Source organism: Pristiophorus japonicus, chromosome 11 (genome assembly GCF_044704955.1).
Source record: "Pristiophorus japonicus isolate sPriJap1 chromosome 11, sPriJap1.hap1, whole genome shotgun sequence".
Classification (NCBI taxonomy): domain Eukaryota; kingdom Metazoa; phylum Chordata; class Chondrichthyes; family Pristiophoridae; genus Pristiophorus; species Pristiophorus japonicus.
In genome coordinates, this window is record NC_091987.1 from 145,401,469 (window position 1) to 145,422,458 (window position 20,990).

The 20,990-nt window shown below is 46.1% G+C and overlaps 1 protein-coding gene across 1 annotated transcript in view; it reads right to left on the reverse strand.

The window, feature by feature from the left end:
• Window positions 1-20,268, reverse strand: part of LOC139275608 (coagulation factor X-like) — a 43,054-nt gene extending 22,786 nt beyond the window's left edge. Inside the window, exons 1-3 of the mRNA XM_070892778.1 lie at window positions 20,071-20,268; window positions 9,178-9,202; window positions 822-938 (exon numbers count right to left, since the gene is read on the reverse strand). Of these exons, the coding sequence (XP_070748879.1) occupies window positions 822-938; window positions 9,178-9,202; window positions 20,071-20,268 (340 nt within the window). The remainder of the gene's footprint in view (window positions 1-821; window positions 939-9,177; window positions 9,203-20,070) is intronic.
• Between the last annotated feature and the right edge of the window lie 722 nt (window positions 20,269-20,990).

The following is a 20,990-nucleotide window of genomic DNA, read 5'->3' on the forward strand; positions in this document are numbered from 1 at the left end:
GATCTCTGTGAGAAATAGGACTAAGGATTTATGGAACGCTTAACACAATCCATTCTATGCTTTATATCTGAATCAAGGGTAGGACCCCACAAAGAAACCCAGCAATCAATGGGGTGATTGCACTAGAGAGGGTGCAGAGGAGATTTACAAGGATGTTGCCTTGATGGAAAATTTTAGCTCGGAGGAAAGATTGGAGAGGCTGGGTTTGTTTTCTTTGGAACAGAGGAGGCTGAGGGGAGACCTTATTGAGGTGTATAAAATTGTGAAGGGCCTAGATAGAGTGGATAGGAAGGGCCTATTTCCTTAGCAGAGGGGTCAATAACCAGGGGGCATAGATTTCAAATAATTGGTAGGAGGTTTAGAGGGGATTTGAGGGGAATTTTTTCACCCAGGGGTGGTGGAGTCTGGAACTCACTGCCTGAAAGGGTAGTAGAGGCAGAAACCCTCACCACTTTTAAAAAGTACTTGGATGTGCACTTGAAGTGCCGTAACCTACAGGGCTACGGACCAAGAGCTGGAAAGTGGGATTAGGCTGGATAGCTCTTGGTCTGCTGGTGCGGAAACGATGGGCCGAAATGGCCTCCTTCCATGCTGTAAATTTCTATGATTCTATGAAAACAGACCAGTAGCTGACATTTAATAAGGAGTTTGGATGAACCTTTGGGATTTGGTGACTTTCTGATCTCTGGAATTTCAATGATACTACAGCTCCCCTTTAAATAAACCTTCAACATCTGTCAGTGTTAGTGCAAACATCTGTTAACCCACTCCAGGTTTGGTTACTGAACTTCAATAATTACATCCGGTTATGCTGGCCTTACCGCTCTCACAGCTCCTGCCACTATAGCCGGTCCTACAAGTGCAGTTGTATTCACCAAGAGCTCTGTGACAAGTCCCACCGTTCCAGCAAGGAGTCGATGCACACACATCATTAATGGCTGAAACAAGAAGTATAACTCATTCAGAAAGAGGTTTTGCAATAATTTTCTGATATTAGATGAAAAATAACCAAATATTGCAGTCCATCCTACAGAAATAGGTAGAAGCTACAACAACAACAACTTGTATTTATATAGCATTTTTAATGTAGTAAATTGTCCCATGGCGTTTCACAGGCGTATTATAAGACAAAGATTTGACACCAAGCCACACAAGGAGAAATTAGGGCAGTTGACCAAAAGAGGTAGATTTTAAGGAGCGTCTTAAAGGAGCAAAGAGAGATAGAGAGACAGAGGTTTAGGCTGGGAGTTCCAGAGCTTAGGGCCGAGGCGACAGAAAGCACGGCCACCAATGGTTGAGTGATTATAATCAGTTGAGAGGTAGAGAGTAGTGGTGGTAAGGTAGAACTGGGTGTCGTCAGCGTATATGTGGAAACTGATGCTGTGTTTTCAGATGATGTCGCCAAGGGGCAGCATATATATGTGAAATAGACGGGGGCGAAGGATAGATCCTTCAGGTAATTTTGTGGGAGCGGGAAGAGAATAGTTTGCAGTCTGTTTTCAAAGAATTTGAGAATAGATACGTCATATGGTCTTATCTATGACATTTTCCTTTGATGGGGTCAAAATATGGTGTATAAAGGATCATGGTTTTCAACAGTATAGTGGGGAATACAAAAGATACAGAAACCGAAAAGTCACTCTGTGTGTGCAGTTAGGCTGATCACCTGTACTGTGTATCACTAAAGTCTGTTCCGTATCCTCCACTACAAAGTGTTTGGTGCTTATTCGAAACGTGCTTTTGTGAACCAGAGGAGGAAGGAGGTTGACTGCTAATATTCGGAAACGTGGTTTGCGACACACTTATGGCAGCGGACTGAGAGCATCACCGAGGACATTCCCAGCCCACACTTCCAAAGTCTTCCTTTGCAGACATTTAAGGTAGGGCGACCACATTTTCTAAACCGAATCTGGGGACACACAGGGAGGGAGCAAAGTCGCCAGGACACGTTTCAAGAAATCCAGCAGGGCGACTTTGTTGCTTCTGCTAGAGGATATATGTAGAGACAACGTCATTTTCACTTTACACCGAATCTGGAATCTTGCGTGTGTTCTGGTAATAGTGCTGTACCATCTGTACTCCTCCCTGAATATCCTATTTTGTAATGTATCAATATTAAATCTGTTCCAAACGGACTGAAATTTTCCATACAAGGTGTGAAACCCCCTCTGTCCCAGAAGGTTTCAGAAAGCTCTTCCCGGTGGGAGAATTTAGAGCCTTACCTTATTCAGCAAAAGAAAGGCAATGCACCGTACTAAGCTGAGGTTAACTATACTAACTATAACCATATTAACTAATCCACCAGCTCTCACCGCGCCCTCGTCTTCTCCCGCACATTGTAAAGGTTCCGCCCTCCAGCCACTCACTATTAGCCGAAACACCTGGTCAGGTGACTCAATCCTCCAGAGTGCAATGCGGCCCGAGCTATCGATGGGGCCTTTTCTTCGCCGCGCTGCATTGTGGGAAGGCAGAGCGGCCATCGTTGCCTCCGTTCAACCAACTCCTGGAATCTGTTCCTGAGCTTAAGCCGGGCGGGAACGGGAGGAGAATCTCCCCCCGGGGTTTCTGTGCATTCGCGTTTGAAAAAAACAAATAATCTATACGGGGACGAGTTTTCTGATGGGAGGATTCTTCCGCGGACAATGTTTGCCAGGGAACACTGTGCCTAATCCAGGGACTGTCCCAGGAAAACGGAGAAGTGTGGTCAGCCTAATTTAAAGGGCAAGGCAAGTCGGCACAAGGGACAGTTATGCCGGGAAGTCTTTGGGGAACCTGTGAAATGTTCTTGCCTCCGGCACGGATGTTAAGAGGACGCACAGAACGCACGTTGGGAACGCAAGTGGGGAGGTTGACCCGGCAAACATTTCCCAATGGAATATCCTGCGGGACCACAGACATTCTGGGCGTAAGTCCCAGTAATCACACTCGCAGGGCGTTAAACACTTGTCTAACATTCCTCCCTGCAGAGAGGTGGGCACCGGAGGGACTGGAGTGCATCATCACGCCCGGCAACCAAATTTTAATTTGATTTTACGTTTTAAAGTTAATTTCTTTTAATTGCCGGTGCTTTTAGTGTCCCCTTCCCTTTTATAGGGGGCACTGGGGAAAAATTGTGATTTTAGTGCCCCAAAAAAAAAAAAGAAAAACACAAAAAAAAACAAAAAAAAGGGGGGGAAAAAAAAAGGGCCTTGTAAATGTCTGGAGTGTCACCCAGGTCGGGTGGCACCGTTTAATGTTTTATGTTTTGCAGGTGAACTCCAAAAAGAGTTTCCTCCCTGCAGATACGCCTCCTCTGATATAGCAGAAAGAGGAATTTTACTACCATGGATAGCAGTGCTGGAGACCTCATGATTAGTGTGGAGTATGATACCTGGACACCATGGGCCCTCCGTGTATCCAGGGGCAGCACATGTGCTCCAAGTGTTGGGAAATTGACTCTGTGTTCGAAGAGCAATTGGCCACATTTCGTAGCATTTGGGAGGGGGGAGAGGAAGGGATTTCTGGATTGTACTTGATGCTATGTTGCCTCCTTGGTGCCAGGGTGAAGGACACCAATGGAAAGAGTAGAAAAACCTCTGGGAAGAGAGGGAGAAGAGCCAAAAGTCATGGTCCATGTTGGAATCAATAACCTAGATAGACGTACATTTGAGGACATGTAGGGGGAGTTTAAGAAGTTCAGCACGAGATTGAAAAATACAACCTCGAGGATGGTAATCTCCTGATTGCTTCCTGTGTCATGTGCTGACAGGTTAAGGAGAGAATGATTAGGCAGGTCAATGCGTGGCTGCAGGACTGGTGCAGGAGGGAAAGGTTCACACACTTGGGGCACTGGAGTGAGTTCTGGAACAGGGGACAGCTTCACTGAAGGGACGGTCTTCACCTGAACAGAAATGGCACCAATCTCCTCGTAGAGAGGGTGGAGGATTTGAACAAAGACGGCAAGGGGTGAGGAAAGTCTAGATGTGAGATTAGAGGGGGAGAACTGGATTAACGAGAGTATTGGTGTAGGAGCAGAAGGCTGAAATAGATTGTGAGGAAATATTAACAGAGATAAGGAAAAGAAAAATGTTCGTGAGGGATTAAAAAAACTTGTAGGAAGGGCACAGGGTATCAAAAATTACACGAAGAAACCAGAGGAGGTACGAGCCAGCAATTGGAGTCAGAATTGAGTGGTAATTGTGTGAATGCACAAAACATTCCAAACAAAACTGAAGAGTTGAAGCATTATTGGCCCGAAAATTGCAATCTCCCCAGGTGCGTACGATGTGCACACACCCACCTGAAGAGGCCTCGCAAATGCCGGTTCTCGGCGCGTGATACGCATGTCTTTTGACAGAGCGCATGCATCCCCAGGAGAAGGCCATTCGCGGGGCAGAGATTTGGGCTATTTTTTTTAACCAGCATAAGAGTTTTAAAGGATAGAAAAAAATTAATGTTATTTCTTTATTTTTGGGTTAAAAACCCTGTCTATGGAAGTAAGTTTATTTTGAACACTATTGAAACATTTTTCAAAAGCAATTCACAAAAATAAATTTTTCTCTGAAACATTTAACTTACTGCAATTTCTAATAATTAAAACAAAAAGCAAATGTTTTTTAAATTTAGGTTTGCATTTTATTTGATTTTAGTTGTATTCTCATTGGTAGTAATCGGAGCTCGGAGTTCCAGGAATGTGAATACTACACTGTGATTGGTGGTCCAGGCCCACATGATCCCAGGATACGCTCCTGGAGGACACGTTCCCGTACGCTGGATTGCGCAGCTAGGTCTCGGAGCGCAATCCAACTTCCTTCGGGACCACCAGGTATTTTCGTTAAAAGATTTTCAGTCGAAGGCGTTCGCCGCGGGAAGCCTCCAACCGCAATATTTGGGCCAATGGCTATGAAGGGATGCTTTAATGGAACACAGGCTCAGGCAGGACAGGGTAGTTAGTTTCCCTGGTTAGACAGTTTTCGGAAAAGATGGGGAAGGGGAAAAGGGCAGTGTCATTTTGTGAATTAATGATTCAATTACAGTGCTAGAACATTAGCATATCCCAGGGTTTTTGTCAAAACAGAATCCGTACGGATAGGTTTAAGGGATAGGAAGGGGAAATGGTCCAAATCTCGCTGTGCTTTACAATACAGAGGGGGAGATCAGTACATAGCTCAGAGAGATATGGAAGAACAACAGGATTATGGTGAAATTGTCCCTTTTTTTTTTAAAAGAGGCCCGTTAGCACCGGGGGAAGGGGCGGAAGTGACTTTTCGTCAGGGGTGGGGACGCTACCGGGTCCCGGGAAATTGCACTGGAATTTGCGGAGGTGCTGCTTTGGGAGCGCTGCGCCCCGCGGTTAGCGCCCCAGACTTTCGCACAACCGGCGATGACGTCATCGCTGTGTGCAGCAACCCCTCACTACCCTGCGCCGACCCCTTACCACCCTGCGAGGGAAATTGCCCCGCGGGTCGTGAGGCTGGCACAAATGGATGTCAATGCCAGCTACTTCAACGGGAAGGCGCCAGTGCCCCGCACCGCCATCTTTTCTGGAATGCCGGCTCTAAGGTCGGCTCGAGGGTGGCGGCCCTGGCGTGGTCCGGGCAGCCATCCTGCAGCCCGGCACTCTGTTTTCAGTGCCGGGCATCAGGCCGGTCCCACGCTGCCCTGGTGGGCCAGTGGAGGGCATTGAAGGCCTTGCAGAGTGTCCAGCGGCCCTCCCCTTTAAGCGTAGCGCTGCAGTCCACGCCCCAGTAGTACCTCAGGACCCACCCCGAAAGGAAGTGGAGTGCGCGAGATTGCATTCCATTTCCTTTGAGAGGTGGTGAGCCCAATTCAGCGGCCGGGGGCGGGACTCTGCACCGGGCACAGCAAGTCCTGGCCCCAGCCAGTTACTGTCCTGAAAATTTGGGGCAATTTCGCCCCCTGAGTAATTCTAACTATCCTAAGATAGACTGGAATAAAGATAACGCACGTGACCCAATGTTTCATAGAATGGATCCAGGGCTGTTTCCTACATCGATCTGTTTCCAACAAGGAAAGAAGCATTGCTGGGAAATGAAGTGTCCAAATAACTGATCAGAATTGGAGAACAATTGGGAAATAGCAATCACAACATAGTTTGGATCAATGTAAAAATAGAAATGGATAATAAAGTGTGCTGGACAGGAAAAGACAAAGTTCAGCGAGGTAAGGGATCCAGGTCAAATTAATTGGGCAGAGAAGATAAGAAACAGGGCGACAGATCAGCAGTGGGACATGTGCAAATATGATATAGTTACAGAATAAATCTATTCCTACAAGATGAAAAGGAGATGCATCAAAGGATAGAGTTCAGTGGATAAACAGAGAGATTGAAACTGAACTGAAACGGAAAAGGAGGTGTCTGATAAAGTTGGGGCTAACAGTATAAAGATAATCGGGGAGAGTATAGAAAGTGTAATGAGAGATGAAAAGAGAATATGAAAAGAGCTAGCAGATTATATAAAAATTCAATGGTAAGGGCTTTTATAAGCATATAAAAAGTAAAATAATAGATAAAGAGAGGGTATGATTGCTCGGAGATGAAGGAGGGAGCGTAATTGTGGAAGAATGACTATTGCCTCCAGTTGGGAGTCAGTGACGCTGAGTGAGTGAGGAGAGGATTTAGGAGAAATGTCTCTAGGCAGAGTGTTGTTGGAATATGAAATGTTTTACCACAGGGATTGATTGAGGCAGAGACTATTGCCTCTATAAGAGAGAGCAGGGCAGTGGGATTAGTTTGGGATTGATACAGGGCTATGGGGAGAGAGTGGGGCAGTGGGATTAGTTCTGGATTAATACAGGGCTATGGGGAGAGAGCGGGGCAGTGGGATTCGTTTGGGATTGATACCAGGCTATGGGGAGAGAGTGGGGCAGTGGAATTAGTTTGGGGTTGATACAGGGCTATGGGGAAGAGAGTGGGGCAGTGGGATTAGTTCTGGATTAATACAGGGCTATGGGGAGAGAGCGGGGCAGTGGGATTAGTTTGGGATTGATACAGGGCTATGGGGAGAGAGTGGGGCAGTGGGATTAGTTTGGGATTGATACAGGGCTATGGGGAGAGAGCGGGGCAGTGGGATTAGTTTGGGATTGATACAGGGCTATGGGGAGAGAGTGGGGCAGTGGGATTAGTTTGGGATTGATACAGGGCTATGGGGAGAGAGTGGGGCAGTGGGATTAGTTCTGGATTAATACAGGGCTATGGGGAGAGAGCGGGGCAGTGGGATTCGTTTGGGATTGATACCAGGCTATGGGGAGAGAGTGGGGCAGTGGAATTAGTTTGGGGTTGATACCGGGCTACGGGGAGAGAGTGGGGCAGTGGGATTAGTTTGGGATTGATGCAGGGCTACGGGGAGAGAGTGGGATTAGTTTGGGATTGATACAGGGCTATGGGGAGAGAGAGGGGCAGTGGGATTAGGGGGAGGGATTGGGGCAGATTAAGTACATGAATTATGGATCTTTCTGTCTTTAAAGTCCATTGAAAGGTTGTGTCTGTTTTATGAAAGGAGAGGTGTTTGGTAAAATTTTTCTCCCAGTGTGAGGTTATTGTAATGCAGTTTCCACCAAGTGATTAGTTATAATGTGTGATTTAGGGTTCGGGGTTACTGGTTGGGGCTAAGGGTTGGAGTTAGGATTAGGAGTTGGGGATAGGGCGAGGTGTGTTTTATAAAAAATTCGTTCTTTGGTTGTGGGCATCGCTGGCAAAGCCAGCATTTATTGCCCATTCCTAACTGCCCTTGAGAAGGTGGTGGTGAGCCACCTTCTTGAACCGCTGCAGTCCATGAGGTGAAGGTACTCCCACAGTGCTGTTAGGTCGGGAGTTCCAGGATTTTGACCCAGCGATGATGAAGTCAGGATGGTGTGTGACTGGGAGGGGAACGTGGAGGTGATGCAGTTCCCATGCGGCTGCTGCCCTTTTCCTTCTAGGTGGCAGAGCTCGCGGGTTTGGGAGGTGCTGCTGAAGAAGCCTTGGCGAGTTGCTGCAGTGCATCTTGTAGATGGTACACACTGGTACAAGGCTATGGGGAGAGAGTGGGACAGTGGGATTAGTTTTGAGTTTGGGTGTTATGGTTAGGGTGTTAGTGGTTAGGGTACACTGTCCTTTTACATATTTGCTAGTTTATGTCGTAATGTTTGCAGTAGGACTGTGTGGGAGTGGGTGGGTGCAGCTGTGGAATTGAGATGAAAATTGCTAACATTGACTAGGAATTTCCTCGGAGCCATAACTTGGCTGGAAATATGTCAGAAATCTTGAGAGAGGGAGCAGGAGCAGCTTGAGGAAATTTAGTCCCTGAATTTGCAGGTCTCAATGACAAGAAGGAGCTATGTCTGAGTCATACAGTATAATCGAGGAGCGGTGAGAGATTGGGGCCCAGGAGCGTCATGATCGGGGCCCAGGAGAGGCAAGGGTTCAGGGCTCAGCAGAGGCGTGGGCCCAGGGGCAGCATGGGCCTGCCCGCACTGCAATCTATGGATAGTAGAAGCATGTGTGCGCACTAGGTCCGTGCCGCAGAGCTTGGTCTCCAGTCGTCTTGGTTAACCCTTGCCACTGGATCAAGACCTAGCTCTGTCAAGCCCGTGTGGTGGAAGCAAGTCATCCTCGATACAAGGGACTGCCTAATACTATACTAATACAGCAAAGTAGGTGGCCATCGGCCCATCGTGCCTATGGTGGCTCTTTGAGAGAGCTATCCCATTAGGCCCACTCCCTTGGCTCTTTCCCCGTAGCCCTGAACATTTTTTCCCCTTCAAGTATTTATCCAATTCCTTTTTGAAAGTTACTATTGTATCTACTGCCATCACCCTTTCAGGCTGTGCACTCCAGATCATCATAACTCGCTGCTTAAAAACAATTCTTCTCATCTCCCTCTGGTTCATTTGGCAATTATTTTAAACCTGTGCCATGAGCTTACCAACACGCCTGCAAGTGAAAGCAGTTTCTCTTTATTTACTCTGTCAAAACCCTTTATGATTTTGAACACTTCTATTAAATCTCCCGTTAACCTTCTCTGCTCTAAGGCGAACAATCCCAGCCTCTCCAGTCTCTCCACATAACTGAAGACCCTCATCCTAGGTACCATTCTGGTAAATCTCCTCTGCACACTCTCTAAGGTTTTGACATCCCTACAGTAATCAGTACCTTTAAGGTGAAGTCTTGATAAGTTGAGTAAATAAGTGACTCACCAGAGTAACTATTCATGAAGTTCCACTAGAGAAGGAAAACAGAATATTACAATGTGTAAACAAGCAGCATCTTGGTGAATTGCTTTGCCACGAATATCAATGCCGTCTGATCAGATTTCCTTGTAGACACTTGACACAGTTTCCAGTGTTCACCAACAAATACTTTATTGTGGCTCAATGGTAGCACTCTTAACTCTGGGTCATGAAGGTTGTGGGTTCAATCCCCACTCTAGAGTCTTGAGCACAACATCTAGGCTGATACTCCAGTGCAAGTGCTGCACTGTTGGAGGTGCTGTATTTCGGATGAGACCTTAAACTGAGGTAGACGGAAAAGATCCCCTGCCCACTCTTCAAAGAAAGAAAGACTTGGATTTATATAGCATCTTTGACGACCACCGGATGTCTCAAAGCACTTTACAGCCAATGAAGTACCAATGAAGAAGAGCAGAGCAGTTCTCCCCAATGTCCTGCTTAATATTTATCCCTCAAACAATATCATTAAAACCGATTTTATATAGGCGTTTATCTCATTGCTGTTTGTGTGGGCTTGTTGCGTTTCCCTTTAAAATTAATTAATTGGCTGTGAAACACTTTGGGACATCCTGAGGGTGAGAAAGATGTTATTTAAATGCAAGTTTGCTCTTTTCTTTTTTGCATGGTAAGTGTCAGCCTAGTGTAACAGAATGAGAGAGAGAGAGACTATATGTGAGCCAGAGGCTTTTGAGAGATCTGTATCCTCTATAGGGGTACAACTTTTAAGAAATTGAATAAAATGTTAGAATGACACAGGCAAGATTTAAGAAATTTATAAAGGCAATTAAGGTCAATCATGAATGACTCCCAGTCTGACTGAGAGTAAAATATCTTATTGCAATTATATAGGGCCCTGGTGAGACCACACCTGGAGTATTGTGTACAGTTTTGGTCTCCTTAACAAAGGAAGGATCTACTTGTCATTGAGGGAGTGTAACGAAGGTTCACCAGACTGATTCCTGGGATGGGGGGATTGTCCTCTGAGGAGAAATAGAGCTAGAAATTCAGGTTCTCGGCGATAACTGTATTTTTTCGCCAAAATTACTGTTATCGCATCGCTATCACTACGAGGCAGTAAATTTAAGGTTTAATTTGCGCAGCGTAAAAATCGGCATTGCACAAGGATTCGTGGCCTAAGATGCGAATTTCAGCAACCTTAGTCCGAGGCTGATACTGCTGCGAGATGGGCCTAGGGAGGGCGGAAAAATAAATTGGAAAAAAAAAATTCACCAAACATTTACAAGACATTTATCTAGCGAATTGCTGCAAAACAATTTTTAAAAAACTTTAATTTACCATTTTAGAGGGTCTTCATATTTACCGCTGCAACCAGCTTTTTCCCTAGTAGTCTTTTTTGCACAAAATTCTTGACGAAAGCGATATTCTGAGTCTAGCACGGCAGCGCTCTTCTCCCCAGTGGTATCTGAAAACCGCCGCCGCAAAACGTCACTGAAATTTCCGCCAACCGCGTTTTCGCCAAAAAAATGAAATAGCACCAAAAACCCGGGCGCAAAATCGCCGAATTTCCATCCTATATTCTCTAGAGTTTAGAAGAATGAGAGGTAATCTCATTGAAACATACAAAATTCTTACCGGGCTTGACAGGGTAGATGCAGGGAGGATGTTTCCCCTGACTGGGGAGTCTAGAACCAGGGGTCACAGTCTCAGAATAAGAGGTCAGCCATTTAGGACTGAGATGAGGAGAAACTTCTTCACTCAGAGGGTGAAATTCTCTACCCCAGAGGACTGTGGAGGCTCAGTCTTTGAGACAGAGAGCGATAGATTTTTGGATATTAAGGGAATTGAGGGATATGGGGACAGTGCAGGAAAGTGAAGTTGAGGTAGGAGATCAGTCATGATCTCACTGAATGGCGGAGCAGGCTTGAGGAGCCGAATGGCCTACTCCTGCTCCTAATTTTTATGTCCTTATGGAAGGATAAAAGGCAGGGAAATAGTTCAATTAGGGAAAAAGTTGGAGAGGAAGGAGCGGAGATGGAGATGGAGATGCTGGAAAGTAATCCTGGTTACTGTTTTGTTCTTCTATAAGGCACCTCTGCCGTGGGTGAATAAACTGCACTTGTTTTAAACATTAAGCTCTAGTCTGCATGTCTAATTGAACACTGGGTCCTGGGCATGCTTCAATCTGCTACACTAGGTTATGTGATGAAGTCCAGGAGTGGAACCTTGAACCCACGACCTTTTGACTGAGGTGAGAGTGCCACCACTGAGCCAAGCTGACATCTAAACTGGTAGGAGGCCGCACATGTACTCGTGATCATCACATGAACACCTTCCACTACTCCACCTCACACTTGGCACTGGCTCTGCATGGCTGTTGATCAGTGGGAAAGCTGCCGAATGGTAACAATCAGATCGTTGAAATCCCCGAGAGCCACTGGTCTGTACGCCAGTCCCCAGATACTTGGAGGCTGCAGGAGTTAGTCCTCAACAATCCACTGAGCCCGACTTCAACAAACTCAACTTGTGTGGGTCAGTAAAGGTCATTTCACACTCGGAAGGCTTGAAAGGCTTCACTCTAGTGTGAATGTAGTGGTGATCTGGGAGAGAATAGGGCAGAGTTAATGTACTGCCATATATGGGTGTCTTCCCTCAATGAATTGCAATCAGGGAGGAGGAGTGTGAAATATTAGATGAAATAAACATAGTGAGAGAGGAAGTATTAAGGGGGTTAGCAGCTTTGAAAGTGAATAAATCCCCAGGCCGGATGAAATATAGCCCAGGCTGTTAAGAGAAATAAAAGAGGAAATAGCAGAGGATCTGACCATCATTTTCCAATCCTCTCTGGCTACAGGTGTGGTGCCAGAGGACTGCTAATGTTGTACCTTTGTTTAAAAAGGGAGGCAGGGCTAGACCAAGTAATTATAGGCCAGTCAGCCTAACCTTGGTGGTGGGAACATGATTGGAGAAAATTCTGAGATACAGGATAAATCTTCATTTAGAAAGACACAGATTAATCAAGGACAGCCAGCATGGATTTGTGAAGGGAAGTTCATGTCTGACTAACTTGATTGAATTTTTTGAGGAGGTAACAAGGAGGGTCGATGAGGGTAGTGGGTTTGATGTAGTGTATATGGATTTTAGCAATGCTTTTGATAAGGTCCCACATGGCAGTCTGGTCATGAAAGTAAAAGCCCATGGGATCCGCGGCAAAGTGGCAAGTTGGCTCAGAGGCAGGAAGCAAAGGGTAATGGTCGATGGGTGTTTTAGTGACTGGAAGGCTGTTTCCAATGGGGTTCTGCAGGGCTCAAGTACTGGGTCCCTTGCTTTTTGTGCTTTGTATCAATAATTTAGAATTGAATGTAGGAGATATGATTAAGAAGTTTGCAGATGATACTAAAATTGTCCATGTGATTGATAATGAAGAAGAAAGCTGTAGACTGCAGGAAGATATCAATAAACTGGTCATGTGGGCAGAACAGTGGCAAATGGAATTCAATCTGGAGAAGTATGAGGTAATGCATTTGGCGAGGGCTAACAAGACAAGGGAATACACATTACATGGGAGGACACTGGGAAGTGTAGAGGAACAAAGGGACCTTGGAATGCATGTCTACAGATCCCTGAAAGTAGCAGGCCAGGTAAATAAGGTGGTTAAGAAGGCATACAGAATACTTGCCTTTATTAGCCAAGGCACAGAACACAAGAGCAGGGAGGTTATGCTTGAACTGTACAAAACACTAGTTAGGCCACAGCTAGAGTACTGCATGCAGTTCTGGTCACCACATTACAGGAAAGATGTGATTGCAATGGAGAGGATGCAGAGGAGATGTATGAGGATGTTGCCTGGACTGGAGAATCTTAGTTATGAGGAAAGATTGGATAGGCTGGGTTTGTTTTCCTTGGAACAGAGGAGACTGAGGGGAGACCCTTATTGAGGTGTATAAAATTATGAGGGGCCTAGATAGAGTGGATAGGACGGACCTATTTCCCTTAGCAGAGGGGTCAATAACCAGGGGGCATGGATTTAAAGTAATTGGTAGGAGGTTAAGAAAAGATTCGACAGGAACTTTCTTCATCCAGAGGGTGGTGGTGGTCTGGAACTCACTGCCTGAAAGAGTGGTAGACGCATAAACCGTCACCACATTTAAAAAGTACTTGGATGTGCACTTGAAGTGTTATAGCCTACAGGGCTACGGATCTAGAGCTGAAAAGTAGGATTACGCTGGATAGGTCTTGTTCGGCAGGTGCGGACATGATGGGTCGAAATGGCCTCCTTCCATGCTGTAAATTCAATGATTCTATGAAGCCATGGGTTGCATGAAAACTGTGAAGACTGAAGGAAGAGTAAATACACACCAATTAGTAAAGCTCTAAAAGGAATAGAGGAGGAGAGAAACCGAGCGTTCCACAGACAAATCTTTAGAAGTAGGAGGACAAGTTAATAAAGCTCGTGGGATAACAAGTTTTATCGATAGAGACATAGAGACATAAAGTACAAAAATCAAAGAGGTAATTCTAAACCTTGATTGGACCACAAAGTCGAATGTTAGAGTGGATTTTTACTCCCTGTGTGCCGTTTGGGGCATACGGGATATGCACTGCCCTGGAATCTTCACCTCTGATGTCCGTATTTCTCTTGGTCCTCATTATAACATCAAGGGCATGTATTGGGCACCTGTGGTCACACACAGGAGAAGAACCCCCAGCACTACTGGGAGCCTTACAGTGGCAACGAGCATTAAAGGGAGAGATCCAGATGAATTTCTACAATGGGTTTAAGGAAGCAGGAATTGTACAGGATCTGGTCCTGAAGTCTTGAAATTGTTGAAGTCTAATTTTTGCCAGCCAGAGGCTGAAGTTCTTTTTGTCTCTGCTGCTCCCGATTAATGAGCTTGTGTTACTCCACTGGCTTGGGTGGGACAGCACTCGCCTGGTTTCATTCTTATCTATCTAATTGTGGCCAGAGAATCGCATGCAATGGCTTCTCTTCCCGCTCCCGCTTTGTTAGGGCACTTAGAATATCATAACATGGTTAGGCAGTGTCAACACGGATTTATGAATTGGAAATCGTATTTGACAAATTTATTAGCGTTTTTTGAGGATGTAACTAGCAGGGTAGATAAAGGGGAACCAGTGGATGTAGTATATTTGCATTTCCAAAATGCATTCAATAAGGTGCCACATAAACGGTTATTACACAAGATAAGGACTCATGGGATTGGATGTAATATATTAGCATGGATAGAGGATTGGTTAACAGACAGTAAACAGAGTAGCGATAAATAAGTCTTTTTCAGATTGGCAGGCTGTAACTAGTGGGGTGCTGCAAGGATCAATACTGGGGCCTCAGCTATTTACAATCTATATTAACGCCCTAGATGAAGAGATCGAGCGTAATGTATCCAAGTTTGCTGATGATACAAACCTTGGTGGGACAGTAAGCTGTGAGTCGAACACAAAGCGTCTGCAAAGGGATATAGATAGACTAGGTGAGTGGCCAGTAAGGTGGCAGATGGAGTATAATGTGGGAAATGTGAGGTTATTCACTTTGGTAGGAAGAATAGAAAAACAGAATCTTTTTTAAATAGTGAGAAACTTTTAAATGTTGGTGTTCAGAGAGATTTGGGTGTCCTTGTGCAAGGAACACAGAAAGCTAGCATGCAGGTACAGCAAGCAATAAGGAAGACAAATGACATGTTGGCCTTTATTGCAAGGGGGTTGCAGTATAAGCGCAAGGAAGTCTTGCTACAATTGTACAGGACCTTGGTGAGACCACACCTGGAGTACTGTGCACAGTTTGGGTCTCTTTATCTAAGGAAGGATATACTTGCCTTGGAGGCGGTGCAACAGAGGTCACCGGATTCATTCCTGGGATGAGAGGAATGTCTTATGACGGGAGATTGTGTAGAATGTGCCTATACTCTCTGGAGTTTAGAAGAATGAGAGGTGATCTCATTGAAATATACAAGATCCTGAAGGGGATTGACAGGGTAGATGCTGAGAGATTGTTTCTCCTGGCTGGAGTGTCTAGGAGTAGGCGGCACAGTCCATTTAAGACTGAGATGAGGAGGAATTTCTTCACTTAGAGGGTTGTGAATCTTTGGAATTCTCTGCCTCAGAGGGCTATGGATGCTGAGTCTCTGAATATATTCAAGGCTGAGATAGATAGATTTTTGGAGTCTAGGGGAATCAAGGGATATGGAGATGGGGCGGGAAAGTGGAGTTGAGGTCGATGATCAGCCATGATCTTATTGAATGGCGGAGCAGGCTCGAGGGGCTGTATGGCCTACACCTGCTCCTATTATATTAAGTTATTTCTGGTGTCCCCCAAGAATCTATCCTTGGCTCCCTCCTATTTCTCATCTACATGTTGTTCCTTGGCGACATTATCCGAAAACACAACGGCAAGTTCCACATGTACACTGGCAACACCCAGCTCTACCTCACCACCTCTCTCGACCCCACCATGGTCTATAAATTGTCAGACTGCTTGTCTGACATCCAGTTCTGGATGAGCACTAATTTCCCCTAATTAAATATTGGGAAGACTGAAGCTATTGTCTTCGGTCCCCACCACAAATTCCGTTCTCTAGCCACTGACTCTATCTCTCTCCCCAGCATCTGTCTGAGGCTGAGCCAGACTGTTCGCAACCTTGGTGTCATATTTGACCCTGAAATGAGCTTCCGACCACATATCATGCCATGACTAAGACCGCCTAATTCCACCTCCGTAACATCACCCTACTCTGCCACTGCCTCAGCTCATTTGCTGCTGAAGCCCTCATCCATGCCTTTGTTACCTCTAGACCTTACTATTCCAACGGACTCCCGGCTGGCCTCCCACATTCTATCCTCCATAAACTTGAGGTCATCCAAAACTCGGCTGCCCATGTCTTAACTTGCTCCAAGTCCTGGTCACCTATCACCCTTTGCTCCCTGATCCACATTGGCTCCAGGTTAAGCAACACCTCGATTTTAAAATTCTCATCCTTGTTTTCAAATCCCTCCATGGCTTTGCCCCTCCCTATCTCTGTAATCACCTCCAGCCCCACAAACCTCCTGAAATATCTGAGCTCCTCTATTTCTTGAGCATCCCTGATTTTAATCGCTCCTCCATTGGTTGCCGTGCTTTCAGCTGCCAAGGCGCGAAGCCTTGGAATTCCCTCCCTGAACAGGTCCACTTCTCTACCTTCCTTTCCTCCTTTAAGGCCGTAAAACCAACCTCCTTGACCAAGCTTTTGGGCATCTTCCCTAATTTCTCCTTACGTGGCTCGGTGTTAAGCTTTGTTTTATAATGCTCCTGTGAAGCACAATGGGACGTTTTACTATGTTGAAGGCGCTATATAATGCAGGTTGTTGTTGGGATGGCAGTAGTACCACAAGTAGAAGTCTGGGCACCCCTATAGTCGGCCTGGGTAAAAGAGAGTGTAAAAGGGAAGCATGATCATCATCATCATCATCACAGGCAGTCCCTCGAAGTGAGGATGACTTGCTTCCACACCAAAAAAGGGATGAGTTCACAGGTGTTTCAATGAACGACATAAGACTCCAGGTCCTGAACTACATCCTGAAGGGGTGGAAGATGCCTTTGTGTGGATTTTTTTTAATGTGTGGTGACCGTTGCACACCAGCCACCACGCAGGCTTGACAGATCTTGGTCTTGGTCCAGTGACAAGGATTAACCAAGACGACTGGAGCCCAGCTCTGCTGCATGGACACAGTGCGCGCACATATTGTAGTGTGGGCTGGCCCTGCTGCCCCTGGGCCCTCACCTCTTCTGGGCCCTGAACTCATGCCTCTCCTGGACTCCGATCACGTCCCTCCACAGTCTCTTGCCGCTCCTTCTCCCCAACCCCGCCGCTCCTGTTGTATCCTCCCACGCTCCAATCACCGACCTGGACCTTGATGACGTCACTCTTCGCTGCCGTCACAGCTCGTGCTTACTCCCTGAAGTAGCATGCCTCTATGATGCTCCCAGGCCGCTGCTTGCTGCTCCTTTTATGGCCCCGACCAGCCGCTGGTGTTCTCATGCAGGTCGCGGCCTCCACGCTGCAGGGAAAGCACCATGGTGACAAGTACACACATACGTGCACATGTTTCCTCTGTGCTGTTCCTGTAATTCTGGCACAATCTGTGATAAGGGCAGGGGAGAGTCTATTGGGTAATTTTCAACTTATTGCCAGAAATGGAGAGGAAAATCGAATGGTTTGTATAATGCATCCCTCCCATTCTCCCTGCAATGGTGTCTTTACGCTCCTGCAGTCCGTTGAAAATGACCCCCATTGTGTCCCATTTCAGACGCCTTACTTTAGGAAGGATATCAAGGCGGGCGAAAGAGATTCAGTACGATCACGCCGGGGATGAGAGACTTTGGTTATGAGGAGAGACTAGAGAAACTGGAGTTCTTCACTGGAACAGAGAATGGGTTAAGAGTTGATCTGATGACGGTGATCAAAATCATGAGGGATTCTGGTAAATTAAAACGGGGAAATTCTATGTCTACTGTTTAGTGAGTCAGTGTTAAGAGGCCAGGATTGTAAGACCATTACAGAAGGAACAAAGGTAGAGGTTATCAGATTTTTTAAATATATGCAGAGTGGTTGAGAACTGGGAAACTCTACTAGGATTAGTCAGAGTGAACAAAGTCCATAGTAGCTTTCAAAAGATAAGCGAATAAATAAACAAGCATGCATTCAAAGTGTACGGAGCACGGGCAGGAGAATGTTAGAAACATAGAAACATAGAAAATAGGTGCAGGAGTAGGCCATTCAGCCCTTCGAGCCTGCACCGCTATTCAATAAGATCATGGCTGATCATTCCTTCAGTCCCCCTTTCCTGCTTTCTGTCCATACCCCTTGATCCCCTTAACCGTAAGAGCCATATCTAACTCCCTCTTGAATATATCCAGTGAACTGGCATCAACAACTCTCTGCGGCAGGGAATTCCACAGGTTAACAACTCTCTGAGTGAAGAAGTTTCTCCTCATCTCAGTCCTAAATAGCGTGCCCCTTATCCTAAGACTATGTCCCCTAGTTCTGGACTTCTCCAACATTGGGAACATTCTTCCCGCATCTAACTTGTCCAGTCCCGTCAGAATCTTATATGTTTCTATGAGATCCCCTCTCATCCTTCTAAACTCCAGTGAATAAAGGCCCAGTTGATCCAGTCTCTCTTCATATGACAGCCCAGCCATCCCTGGAATCAGTCTGGTGAACCTTCGCTGCACTCTCTCAATAGCAAGAACGTCCTTCCTCAGACTAGGAGACCAAAACTTAACACACTATTCCAAGTGAGGCCCTGTACAACTCCAGTAAGACCTCCCTGCTTCTATATTCAAATCCCCTAGCTACGAAGGCCAACATACCATTTGCCTTCTTTACCGCCTGCTGTACCTGCGTGCCCACTTTCAGTGTTACTAATTGGATAGCTCTTTCAGAGAGCCGGCACAGCATGATGGGCTGAATGGCCCCATCCTCTGCTGTAAAATTATCTAATTCTAAGTGAATGCAAGCAGCTGAACTCATGTAATGGATTGCTTTAAATTATTGAAGATAAATTAAAGACAAAACTAGATTAAAGAAGAAAGAGAGAAAGACTTGGATTTCTATAGCATCTTTCACGACCATCATCATAGGCAGTCCCTCGAATCGAGGATGACTTGCTTCCACATCATAAAGTTCACAGGTGTTTCAATGAAGGACCTAATATTCCAGATCCCGACCTAACACTTGAAGGGTGGAAGATACCTGTGCGTGGATTTTTTTAATGTGTGATGGCCGTTGCACACCAGCTTGACAGAGCTAGGTCTTGGTCCAGTGGCAAGGATTACCCAAGACGACTGGAGATCAGCTCTGCTGCACGGACACATATTGTAGTGTGGGCTGCCCCTGGGTCCTCACCTCTTCTGGGCCCCAAACTCTCGCCTCTCCTGAGCCCCGATCACATCCCTCTATAATCTCTCGCCGCTCCTTCGCCCCGACCTCGCTGCTCCTATCACCGACCTGGATCTTGGTGACATCCCTTTTCACTACCGTTGCTCTCCTGCTCCAGCACGTGCTGCTCCCTGGAGTGGTATATGCTGCCACGCTGCTCCTTCCACTTCCCGGCCTGCTCCGATGTTGCTCGCAGGCCGGGGGCCTGATTCACAACCACCGGACATCTCAAAGCATTTTACAGCCAATGACATGTAGTCATTGTTGTAATGTAGGAAACGCAGCAACCAATTTGCCCACAGCAAGCTCCCACAAACAGCAATGTGATAATCACCAGATAAACTCTTTTTTTCTTAAGTTGATTGAGGGATAAATATTGGCCACAATACTGGGGAGAACTCCCCTGCTCTTCTTTGAAATAGTGCCAGGGGATCTGAGGGCAAACAGGGCCTTGGTTTATCGTCTCACCTGAAAGACGGCACCTCCAACAGTGCAGCACTCCCTCAGTACTACACTGGAGTGTAAGTCTAGATATTTTTGTGCTCAAGACCCTGGAGTGGGACCTGAACTCACAACCCTCTGATTCAGAGGCGAGTGTACTACCCGCTGAGCCACAGCTGACACAGAAAATTGATAGATTAAAGCTTAAGGTGTTAAAGATAAATTTAAGCTTAAGCTAATGAAGATCTATGTTAATTTATTATAAACATAGGTTTAATTTTAATTAAAGATAGAGTTAAATTTACATCATTGAATTAAAAAAGAAAGAACAAATATACGTAACAACAAGGGTTGGGAAATTCCTTGAAGTTGCTCCCTCCCAGCGCTACTTCTTTGGAAGAGCGGTGAAGCGGAAAGCCCCATGGTATCCCAAGGACACAGTCTCCACAGGACACTCCGCTGACTTTCTCCAGTCACCGAACCGTAATGCCAACGATGGATCGTGGCATGACACGGGTTTACTCACCGCCTCCTCCTCATTCTCAAACACTTCTCTCGCCTCCTCGAAGGTGCAGTATTCCTCCATGCACTCTCGCTCCAGGTTGCCGACCCTCAACTCCTCCAGCAGGAAATTGGCACGCTTCTGTCTGCCCAACAGTGCTCGGGCGATGTTACTGGGGAGGAAGACTGAGAGGAGCTGTGCGTTATTGCTAAAAGTCAACATTATGATCAAAGTAAATGTCCGGTATATTGAAAGCGACTATATTGTAAACAGTCTGCGTGCTCTCTGCTGAACAATACCTTGTGGATTTGCCTCCGTGGTAACCACTGATGAGAGGACAAGCCCCAGAATCCAAGCCATTGTGGATAAAATCCCTGTTTAAACCCACCGGCCTCAGCCTCTCCCAAAGCAGTACTATGCAGGAAGGTTTAAAGTCCAACGCCTGTTGTTACTGAGGGTTGTTTATTTTTGCGGTCAGTCATTTCATCCAGTTGACGCATGCTGAGCCCACATTCAGCACTTCCGTTTGTACAATTCTATGAGAAGGAACTCCACCCCAAATAATAAGGGGAAGGAGCAGGGAATTTGCTTGTTTGGAGCAGAGCTCCTCCTTACAATCTGGTAAACATTCAGAATTCTAAATGCAGCACTGAGAGCGAGCCCTGCAGCCCGGTGGCGACAGAACTGTTGCTTTACATGAGAAAACCAGAATCCATTTTAAGCAAATAGGACTTTCCTTCCAAACTAGCTGAAAATGTGACTAAGAACTAGATCAAGTTACGGCCCTAGTAGACAGCCCGCCCTGTGTAATAGGTGTAACTAGCAGGGTAGATCAGGGGGAACCAGTAGATGTAGTATATTTGGATTTTCAAAAGGCATTCAATAAGGTGCCACTCAGGAGGTGATTACACAAGATTAGGGCTCATGGGATTGGGCGATGAAAC